General features: G+C 44.2%; 1 protein-coding gene across 1 annotated transcript in view; it reads right to left on the bottom strand.

Annotated features, from left to right (window-relative positions):
• chrna8 (cholinergic receptor, nicotinic, alpha 8) overlaps positions 1-12454 on the bottom strand; it is a gene marked incomplete at both ends in the record, with an annotated part of 38181 nt that extends 25727 nt beyond the window's left edge. The window contains one exon of the mRNA XM_083785166.1: positions 12385-12454. Coding sequence (XP_083641292.1) covers positions 12385-12454 — 70 coding nt within the window. The remainder of the gene's footprint in view (positions 1-12384) is intronic.
• Positions 12455-12690: the final 236 nt, after the last annotated feature.

Raw genomic sequence — 12690 nt, 5'->3', positions numbered from 1 at the left:
CACACACACACACACACACACACACACACACACACATGTCGTCATTGTCTCTGTGCTAAAAACAAGTCAATCAAATTGTATCTAATGTAGACAAAAAAGTATGAATAGTATATTATGAGGAACTTTTTCTCACCAAAGTCAAACAATCTTGTGAGCACTGCATGTGCTTTGCTTGGAGAGATTACACTAAGCCTAAGGCGCAAATTAAGCTAAATTAAATGTATAGGCTATTAACAGAGCCAGAACATGATATTAGTGGGTGTCCACCTAGCAAAACAAACGAGGAAAAAAACAGCACTATATCTTTAATTTACCTCTGGGGGCGTCGCCCAATAAATATGGATAACAGGATGTTGGGCTATTTGGTCCACCCTCAGCCCTCCTCCTCCTGTGCGGCGCTTATGTTTTCATTCCACTAGTCCCCAATGTAAGCATGTTCTGAATGCTCAGTAGCACAGCTCTCTTGAGAGATTTATACCTGAACTTACATAATGTTTACAGTAAATAAAATATGTTTAAATGATGTAGCCTTCATGGTCAATGTTAATGTGCACATTCATATAGTGCACACAACCTTCGCAAAGGCACACACGCCACACACTCCCTAATAGCACACGCTGTGGTAATCAACAGTATAATGCACATTGCACACATCACACACATGTCATATTTTGGAGGCACTATAGTTGCCTCTGCTCTCGGTGTGTGAATGTGTGTGGGTGAATGTAACGCACATGGTAAAGAGCTTTGGATAGAGTCCTCTCAGTGCCTGCTGTCGCCCGGGAATACACAAGGCAGAGAGAGTGTCTGTGGGGGGGTGCCCTGGGCGCGGCGGTCGCTGGGGTGTGGCCAGCAGTGGTTTGCTGCACCTGGCCGGCAGGTTTCGATCCACAGCCTGTTGGCCGGGTGTGGCCTTCCCTCCCGGTGCTGGTTGCGCCTCGGTGATGGCTGCGCCCGGGGTGCCCCTCTGTGGACTTGTCTATAGCTGGAAGCCTGGAGGAGAGGAGCAGTGACTTGGCCAATCACTGCTGACCCGCCAACTGGAGAGTGTAGTGGTTGAGGGTTGAAACACTCTAAGAAGGTTGGAGACCACCTGATGACCTCTCTTCCAGGCCAAGGCATCCATTAGAAATGGATTATATTCACATCTTTGATGTATTTACAAACTATAGAAATACAGACCATTATGTATAAACTATGAACAGACATTAGAAAAATTAGAAAATTATAAAAACTCACTAGAGTATCTTCCTCACTTGAACCAACAGAACAAACATGCTCATGCAACAACAGTTTTTACTTATCTCATGCACCCCACAAACACACACACACATGCACGCGCACGAAAGCATGCACACACGCACGCACGCACACACACACGAAAGCACGCACACACACACACACACACACACACACACACACACACACACACACACACACACACACACACACACACACACACACACACACACACACACACACACACACACACACACAAACACAGACAGACACACAGACAAACCCAAGGTAACCCTCTAGGACATGGAAATGAGGCAAGCGGAAATGGGGCTTGGTATAGTCTACAGAGATCAAGAGACAGAGAAATCCAGAGTGACAGTCAGGAATACACTGATGACAACAACAAAAGAATGTGAGGTCCGGAAGTTTGATGGGCAGACATTGATATGAAAGAATGAGAAATGAAGGGCAAAAGATGGAGATAGCAACCATAGATGCCGAGATGAGAGGGGGAGGAGAGGAGAGGAGAGGAGAGGAGAGGAGAGGAGAGGAGAGGAGAGGAGAGGAGAGGAGAGGAGAGGAGAGGAGAGGAGAGGAGAGGAGAGGAGAGGAGAGGAGAGGAGAGGAGAGGAGCACATGGCCCCTCACGGTGCTGATGGGCTCCATTAGGGCTGTAATGAGGAGAGTTATGGCAGGGCTGTTGCCTGGTTTGGAGACAGAGGAGAAGATGCCCTGAGCTGCTCAGTGCAGCAGAAATTCTCACAAAGTGCCCAGAGAAGTTAGTCGCTCCAGCACAGAGAGAATACAGAGGTTTAGATTGTTTCCCCCTTGCCCCTCTACTGCAGCTATTCTCAGCCTTTAAAATTACAAGGATCCTGGTCTGATTAGAGGCCACACACACACTCATTTGATATGACTTTTAACCCTGAAATGAACCTGTGACGGTCCAATTGCTTCCATTTGTACACCCGCCGAGTTACAGACTTAAGGGTCCATTTGTTTCCCAACTATCAATCATTTAGCTGGGAACCCCCTCCATGCAGGACCCCTGTACCCAGACTACACTGAGAACCGCTGCTCTCCTGTATGTACTCACATGAATCATGCTGAATATAGGAGGGTGAATAATGTAAGAGAAAAGAATGTGAGGATAATTCATGTACACACACACACACACACACACACACACACACACACACACACACACACACACACACACACACACACACACACACACACACACACACACACACACACACACACCCACCCACCCACCCACACACACACACACACACACACACACACACACACACACACACACACACCCACCCACCCACCCACCCACCCACCCACACACACACACACACACACACACACACACACACACACACACACACACACACACACACACACACACACACACACACACACACACACACACACACATTCTCACAGAGGAATGTGTCCATGCCAAACTAAGGCATGTCTTAGTTTGGATAGATAAACTAGTGGTGGATCAATAGCTCATCATTTTAACACCAGGACATAACATGAAAGGTCAAAGGTCATTTTTTAAAGTCTGGCACTCGTCAATAAGAAGGTCTCTGATAGGCCAAATTATCATTATTCATGCCATTAGTAATACAGTGTGCTAGTGATCATGTTGATTGTTTACAAATATGTCAATACCTGCATGTCAAGGTTTAGTGTCTGACTCGTGAGCACACAGTGTAATGTGTGGAGTTCGGTGATGATGAAGAAAACTTGCTGGGGCAATTAAAAAAATGTAACATTTTTCTTCATTTATAATACATTATTGTCAATAATTTGAATATTGAGAAAAGACTGCTGCTAGGGCGTATGAGATTTCCTGAAGCGTGTGCTTTTGATTGCTATACTGAAGTGCTCTCTAGTCTAGGCACTTACTCAATAACTTTGATGGCAGCATTCTAAAAGAAGTGAGAAACAGAGAGGATTGGGGATACAAGAGGACAGGACTCTAATGGTAAATGAAATGGTAAATGGTCTATATATTTATCCAAAGCGATTTACAATGTGCACAACAATCAACCATTCACAGTGCACACACACATTCACACATCGGTGTGAATATTAAATGGTAAAAGACCATTAAATGCATCAAAAGTAATCAACAAACTATACTATAAAAAATGGGCAAACAAACAATGGCCAAATTGTCAAATAATATAAGAAAGAGACAAACAGTGAGAGGCGTTGCGAGGCGGTGTGAGCATTGTGAGCTTGTAGATCAGCTATTTTCAGAATATGAATCTAATCACCTTCGACTGTGAGAAACCATATACCTGACAACTGATACAACAAGTAAGACGTGCAAACGCGGGAAGCGAACGCAGCTCGTAAATTGCAATAACAACAATTAGAATAAATTACTTACTTTTCTTTTCTTTTTAGTTAGTAATTTTTTTAAGTTTTCTACTGTGTGTGTGTGTGTGTGGTTGTGTGTGTGTGTGTGTGTGTGTGTGTGTGTGTGTGTGTGTGTGTGTGTGTGTGTGTGTGTGTGTGTGTGTGTGTGTGTGTGTGTGTGTGTGTGCTACAGCTGCGCCCTCTGGTGGCGGGCGGGTGGTGTCACAGCGGGACAGACAGACAGACAGACACACATACAGACAGACAGACACGATCTGCAGGGTCTCATTAGTGCTCATTGCATTCGCAATGACATTTGAAGTGTGTGTGTGTGTGTGTGCATGCATGCATGCATGCGTGCATAAATGCATGCGTGTGTGTTTGTGTGTGTGTGTGATTGCATAAGCAGTTAGGCACATTTTCTATTAGGCTATTGTCCCAGGAGACTCCTTGTGAGACATATTCCCCACAGGCCAAAATTAACACTCTGTGGGGGGCACCCTCTTCCCCTTAGGTCTGAACACTCTATCCCTGTTTCAACTATAGGCTACTGCATGTATACTCAAGTGTTTTTGCATGGTATGGGCGGGTATAAAAAGCAGAGGCCTCAATCCCTCAGCAAATCATACCCTATAGAGATGATCGTATGTTAATGTGTGTTTGCTTACCGGTATGCATCCATCAGTCCATCCTATTTTATTATTGATGTGGAATAATAATCTTTGCCTCCGAGGGTAAAGATTCACCCTTATAGGGTCCTTGTTTACACTCTGTGCTAAATTAACACTGGTTTGGCTCACCTAGCTGAGGATTCTGTGGTTCAAGATTAAAATAAGAACAGAAACATGCTGGTGTGGCATGATCCACAGAGTAACACCTGCAAACAGGAGATAATACCATTAGAGGTACAGTATGTGTACACAGAAACACACAGTTACATCAACCTCTACAAACATTCCAAAGCACGCACGCACGCACACACAAACACACACACAAGCTTACATGCGCTCAGTCCTCTGTATGTGTACACAGTTACATCAACCTCTACAAACATATTCCAACGCACACATGAACACACGCACGCACACAGACACACACAAGCTTACATGCTTACATGCGCTCAGTCCTCTTCTGCGTGTCATTCTGCCCCATCTAAATGTGTTTACTTGGTCAGCGCTCCCAGATGAGCTCCCAAAAACACTATCCATTTCCAGACAGCCAGAAGGGCCATCTACCATTCAAACACACACAGGAGGGCTGTTTTAGTGCTGCATAGATCACTGCCTGTCTTACATCAGGGAGATTCAACAACTTTGATTCAACTTTGATTCAACAACGTGTCCAGAGACAATGCTAAAACATTTCTTCTACTCTCGTGGCTCCTCCAGATAGTTCCCGTGTACGTATCTTGACAAATTTACCAGGCTAGCAATATCTAGAACCTTACTGATCTGATTCTCTGATCCTAATAAAGCTCAAGGACATTTCAGTCATACAATATATAGCTGCAGATCAGTATGGTTCTTTGAATGTTCTTCATAAAGCCTGTACTGTAGCTGCCCAAGCGAAGGAAATAAATCAGATCTATGAAGAGGGGACAAATTTATATTAACTTGTCTTTCTTATTGGTTCTGCTACCAGATCTTTCTTTTTTTTGGTGGCTTTCGCCTTTATTTTATATAGAGGGACAGGAAATGGGGAGAGAGATGCGGGGGTGATATGCAGTAAAGGCCATCGGGATGCCTGGACCATTGAGCCACGGCCCAGGCCAGCTACCAGCTCTTTCTAAGTGCAGCTGGCTATAGTGACAGTATAAATATCACACTATTAAGGCAACCGGACGGTACCACGCGCTGCACACGGTGCCCTTTTTTCACTTGAGCACCTGCCCCTCTGTGTCTGTGCACGCAACTGCAGACTGTGCCTATTGCCAGGGCATGGAACAATGGTAATCAGAATGCTCTTGAGAATCGAGAGTGCCATGAAGGCATGTTGTTCAACATGGTCCGGATGAAACGAAATGGACCACATCAATTAATTGTGTGGGAAAACAGACGTGCTACAGTGCCAATGCATATACAAAAACACAGACATTTAATGTATATGTTACAGGGATATTTCACTTTAAAATAAAATAAACATGAATATATATATATTTTATATAAAAAAAGAAAAAGAAAAACCACAGCCCCCTCAGGACATTCAAATGCGTGAGGGGGATTACTTTATTAAATATTTTTGTATGTTTAAAGTGAAATATGTCTTTCATAATATTCACATACTCAAACGAGAGTATATGGTCAAAAAAATAATAATTAAAGAAAAATGATGTATACTGTAGTAGCATTAAAAAGAAAATTGATCCACCAGTGCCCCTAGCTGCCTCATTCATATACAGCAAAATCCGGAGTGTTAATTTATAAATACACTCTGGATTTGACAGTGTTGTAATCATTATTAATGCTGATGAAGGTGGTAATCACCTGCCAGCTATGATTGAATTATATCACATCAGCAAATGAGTTTTCTCATTGTGGGAATACAAATGTGGCTTTGGGGTGACTTTGGAATGCCTAGTCTATCGTTCATTCTAGAAGACAAGGGTGCTGTGATCCAATGAGAAGCAGCGTTATGAACCTGGGACAACTGAACAAAGACTATGACAGACCAATGACAAGTAGAGACAACACGACCGTGTTGTCTCTGGCAACTGAGTGTGTGTGTGTGTGTGTGTGTGTGACGTGTGTGACATGTGTGTGTGTGTGTGTGTGTGTGTGTGTGTGTGTGTGTGTGTGTGTGTGTGTGTGTGTGTGTGTGTGTGTGTGTGTGTGTGTGTGTGTGTGTGAGAGAGGTGTGCGTGTATGCCTGTTTAAGTGTACATTAGAAAGAGAATGATAAAAGGACCAAAAAAGACAGAGAGAAAGGTTGAGAAGGACATCTTCTATCAATAAATGCACCAAGTCACTGTATGTACGTACGTGTGTACGTCTGTAATCCACATAACTCGAGAACCGGTCGCCCCACTGACAAATTCGACACACGCATTCCACACCCCCGCAGGGAGTGCAGTGCCCGGTGTCGAGTCCGTCGTCGGATAGCTCGTTGTCCAGAACGAGCACAAAAGCCCCTGCCCAGGCCCTGGACAGGGCCCAAATTAGCCAATTGATCACACATGATCACCCCTAGATCTCCATATATGGAGCTGGCCTCTTCTGACATCACAATGATGTTCTTACATCTCCATAGACTCCACATTTGGGCATGCCTGATACAAACACACACATGGGCACACACACACACACACACACACACACACACACACCCTCACACACACACACACACACACACACACACACACACACACACACACACACACACACACACACACACACACACACACACACACACACACACACACACACACACACACACACACACACACACACACACACACACACACACACACACACACGTCTAGTCTAAAGTGAAGATTACCATGGAACTTCCTGAGCAGATTCATGCTTCCCGGGGGGGGTGAACCTTAAAATGTTCAATTGTCACATTACCTTTCCCATAACACCATCCTCTAGACAAAGTATCTACATTCTTAGTCCCAGCCGTGAACGTGCAGGGCCCTAAACATGGACTGAGGACATTCTGTACCCTCTTGTTGTTGTCGGCCAGGCATAAACCTGAATATTTGCATGACGGGTGCAGGACAAACAATAATTTAACAATAATAAATAGAGTCTGCACACTGAAAATGAAAAAGCTCAGCTTATTTATTGCTGTCAATGTTTCGATCAGTTAATATCTTACGATTAACCCTATATTTTCTTTTTCGTAAATTAATGCCTTACTTTGTAACTAAAAAGTAGCAACAAATTGGAAGAGAAAGTGAAAGTATGCGGCCCATACTGTCTGAGTACCTGTTGTACCCGTCTGTCTGTATACCCTTTATGCCCATATATGGAGATCCCTATACTGTCATCAGTATTATGCCCATATTGGAATACCCATATATGGGCATACAGTATCGGTTGGATCAGTAGTTCTGGACAACAGGATATCCGAACTAGTCGATGGCGGGCATCGCACTCCCTCGAGTCCTTGCCTCTGCGCACGCCGAGTTTGAAGTTGGTGGCTTTCATATATGCACATGACCATATGGGCATATAGCGCCTAGCGGTCAGATCTGTGGCAAATCGTGAGTACAGTGCATACACTGCAGAATGAGTGTACAAATGGACCCATGGCTATAAGTATAGTCTACATCTGCCAGTGCAACCGGAGACTTACAGTAATGTGCATATTTGAACTATAAGGTCAGAACTACTTCAGTAATGTAATGGTCTAATGCAATTCCTTTAATATGAATCGCTTGGCTGAGGCACAAGTCAGTCAGAAAAGAAAGACCAATGCAAAATCCGGGTGGGTAGCCTGTCACCTAACCTGTTTCGAGAGAGAGAGAGAGAGAGAGAGAGAGAGAGAGACAGAGAGACAGACAGAGAGACAGACAGACAGACAGACAGACAGACAGACAGACAGACAGACAGACAGACAGACAGACAGACAGACAGACAGACAGACAGACAGACAGACAGACAGACAGACAGACAGACAGACAGACAGACAGACAGACAGACGGCAGGGGAGAGATCAAGTGAGGCACAAAAAGATGGCACATCAGTGATGAGAAGCAGGACAGCATTTCAAAGACAAAACAATTAAGGGATAAAGCAGGATGGAGGAGACATGCAGGAGTGACAGAGCAAAGGACGACAAGAGACTAGAGATGCAACCATGCTGAGAGTTCGCATCAATTTTATATGAGGCATCTGAAAACAAGCGGCCACCTTCTACACTTTCTATATACCATAGTTGACTGGTCGTGCTTGTCACATGCTTGTTGTGTGTGTGGGCATTGGGGAAAGGAGGATGTCTGTGTCACTCTGTCTCAGGGAATGAGACATTACCACAAGTGAAGGAGTTGAAGTAGTGAACAGAGGACGGAGAAGGAGATCAGCCAGAGAATCGGAGCAGCAGGGGCGGTATTGCAGTCGCTGTTGTGACGAAAAGAGAGCTGAGCCAGAAAGCAAAGCTCTCTTGTCTACCATGGTCAAGTGTGGGTCATGACCGAAAGAATAAGGTTGCGAATACAAGTGGCCGAAATGTTCAATGGGTGGCTGGCATCTCCTTTAGTGATAGGGTGAGAAGTTAGTCACACGAGAGAGAGAATCGGAGTTGAGTCGCTGCTTGGAAAGAAGCCAGCTTAGGTGGTTCAGGCATCTGGTTAGGATGCCTCTTGGGCGTCTCCCTAGGGAGGTCCTCGAGGCACGTCCCACATGGGATGAGACCCCGGGGCAGACCAAGGCGCAGTTGGAGGAATCGACTCACTGGCCATGGAACGCCTCGGGATCCCCCAGGAGGAAGTTAGTAATGTTGCTCTGGAGAGGGAAGGCTGGAGCTCCCTGGTGGAGATATTGCCCCCGCGACCCGACAACGGATAAGCGGTTGAAGATGGATGGATGTATGGATGGATGATGGCGTAGCGATTGACACCCACGGTGTGTGTGTGTGTGTGTGTGTGTTTGTGCGTGTGTGTGTGTGTGTGTGAGGGGGGGGGGGGGGGGTTGGGGCCCTGGGGGGGTTTGGGGGGGTTAATGGAGTATAGATGGCTGAATTCACAAGAGTGATTTATAATCTATGGCTGAGGAGGTCAAGGCCATAAAACTAGTGGAGATTTAATCCTAATCCAGTGGGTAAAACCGGCCAGGCATGTCACAGCTCTGAATTCAGGGCTACAGTGCTAGAAGCAGTGAAACTGCATGCCGAGAATTCATAAAATAAAATGTCTGACATAATTCATAATTCAATACGTTGCAGGCATACTGGCCCCGCCATGAAGGGAATAGGAACTTGTTATAATGAGGCATGTGTCTGACGGATGGGAGTACATTTCCCCAACAAGGGCAGAGAAAGAAAAAGTTGAAACACCCATGTGCTATGATTAGTTTTGTGAGGGAAAAGGGAAGCCCTCTGTTTACTTCAGAGAAGGATTGTTAAAAGGCCTTTATTAATTAGGGCATTACGTTATGCCCTAAGGCATTTAACTATAACCTTCACTCAAGTGGTAAATGGTGCATTTATATAGCGTTTTTATCCAAAGCGCTTTACATAGATTATGCATTGTTTACATTCACCCATTCACGCACTTAATGCGGAGAAAACCATGCAAGGCACTAACCTGCACATCGTGAGCAATTAGGGGTTCAGAGTCTTGCTCAAGGATATTTCGACACTAACTCTCGGGGAGCCCAGGATTGAACTGGGAAGTGGGAACCTCACGCTTCACCATCCAGCCATACTGGCCACTCTACCCCTGAACCCCTGCCGCCCCCTTCTGTGTCTGCTTCCCTTTTTCTCTAGAAGAACATATTTGTTGAGCACCCAGCTTGCTTGAGTTCACCACCTCAAGCCAGGAGCACCCTGTATCTTTTGTTCTTAATGATTTTGTGTAGCTTTGCATAATTTCAGCTGTCTCTGCAGCTGCCCTATGACTATATTGAAGTGTCTATTTGTACGTCTCTAAATGTTTTGATGAATTGAACATGGTGGACCCTCTTGTAAACAAGTGTAATGCTTAATTGGGTCGTCCACTCACAGTTAACAGTCTTTGTATTGAGTTTGTGCTTGAAATGTACTGTAATTCTGCAAACTGTTAATAAATATTTTAATCAATCAATCAATCAATCAATCCCCCTATGGCCAGATGTGAAAGCATTTGGACGTGAAATAACGTGTTTCCAATTTGGGGTTGATTCGTTCATATTATAATTAAGGCCTTTTTTAAGAAATAGGCCCCTCCTTTTGGAAGTCAATTACAGGCAGACGTTAATAACCAAATAGCTGTTTACCCCATATGGGTCCAAGGAATCAAGGTACAATAGGCCAAAAGGTTAATTGATCGGTCAAACAGTTTGAGAATTAGTTGAGGAGTAATTCACACACACTGCACACGCACGCGCGCACATGCACACACACACACACACACACGCACGCACGCACACACGCACGCACGCACGAGCACACACACACACACACACACACACACACACACACACACACACACACACACACACACACAGACAGACAGACACACACTTTGCCTACAATAGCAGATCTAACCACTTTTGACCCTACATTCTGTGAAAATAGCAGATCTACAACAGCTATAAATTCTGCAAAGATATTTAGTTTAGAACATTTTTTAGACTTGAGAGCTACTTTCAAAATGACCAGCTCAACCAGATCTACCCACCAAAAATATTATCCCTTTGCTGAAAATAGTTACATTAGGCAAACACTCTTAGAATGGGAAATAGAGGGCGGAAATGGAATTGGTAGGGTGTTTTTATATAACTTTGTAATACTGATGTTTGTGCGAAACTGCGAAACACTCTTGAAGACAAAGTATTGCATTTTGGGTTTTGAGCTTCCCTTTTTGATGTCTAATGTGAAGTCACCTTAATTCAAGTGGCAGATGCCAAAAATAGTTTTTTAAATAATTTAAATTATATTTTAGGGGCATGTCATGTGGTCTACCTGCACAGCCTGTGTGATCTACTGGTAGATCACGATCTACCTTTTGGACCCCCCTGGCCTACAGTATATGGTTTAAGTGTTTAAGCCATGCACACTAACGCCATGGACCACTAGCTTCCATGAGCAAGTCAATGTGGTTATAGCACATGTGCCTGTGTCTTATACGTTTAGCTGTGTACTGTAGTCCAAACATTAACTACTTCAATGCTACCACCACCACCACCACATTTCCTCCCCAGACTAAGTATCCTCTCTTGAACCTTCATGCCACTCTAGTGTGTCTTTTTGGCAGACTACAACAGGCAGTGCAGATGTGCACAGAAGCTTCTCAGTGGTAAGCTGGTTGTTAGAGCTATAAACCTCTAAAGCCCCATCAGCAATCCTGTTTTTCTTCATGCCTCAATTGGACCAGACACTAAAATAACCCTAGAAGACAACCTTGGGCACTTTGGATATCCTCTCTTTCTATTTGTCTCATGCACTTTCGTCCTGCCATTCCTTCACTCCCATCAATCATCTTTCACGTCTTGCACTTACAACTTACACTTACACTGATGATTGTGCACAAAGTGGTCACACAGGTTATGTCCTTAACAATACAAAAATAAAAACACATGGCTTTGATCCACAATTAAACCTCAGTAACCACTCTATCACATATGCAGCTTTGCCTAAACAAACACATGGACAAACACAGCCAAATAGGCTTATACACTCAGATCTGTGTCTAGAATGTTGCTTAATGATACATGATGAGACATCTCGTTTTGGGATGATCCCACTAGCCAGGACCTTAATATTATCCTTTTAGCCCAAGTGTTACTTTCCATGCTGTTTACTTTGACTAATACATCAATCAATGAATCAATTAATTAATCAATAATCAATCAATCACAAATTCAAAGTGAGCTATACATTTTTGGAGCAGGCTAAGTAGCTATAAAAACAGAGGGGAGCTTTATTATTTTCTTTTGTTTTGTAGTGAGACAACTTCAAAATCTATAAACATGTAGGCTACCTATTCCCATAATTGTGCAAACTGTAGGATATTATCAATTCGAATTAAAGTATTTTAAATATCAAATCATATTCAACATGTAGCCAAGCATTCTTTTCCTCTCTTTTTTTGATATAAGTCAAGTCCACTAGGCCTACCTCTGAAGAGAAAGGTCATCCAAATATAGAATCCAACTGGACCGAGTCCCCGAAACTTAGGACACCGCATGATGGCACCGTTCACCCGGACTCGGCAGCAAGCTCTCAGTGTGGGATAGAAAGGACGCTGCGCTGGCTTAGCTGTGATGTGAACGTTTGGCTGTAAAGAGCAGGAGGAGGAGGAGGGGAGAGGCGGATGATACCGACAGACAGAATGAGTGAGTAGAGATTGGCGCGTTCATGCTTAAAAAGTCCCCTAAACTATGAAGCGATCAAGTGTGAATAGTGGGGCGCGCACAACATGCA

This window comes from Protomyctophum parallelum (genome assembly GCF_964188405.1).
Source record: "Protomyctophum parallelum genome assembly, chromosome: 16".
NCBI classification, from domain to species: domain Eukaryota; kingdom Metazoa; phylum Chordata; class Actinopteri; order Myctophiformes; family Myctophidae; genus Protomyctophum; species Protomyctophum parallelum.
The sequence above is the reverse complement of the archived record's forward strand: the minus strand, read 5'-3'. Positions and strand labels throughout refer to the sequence as shown.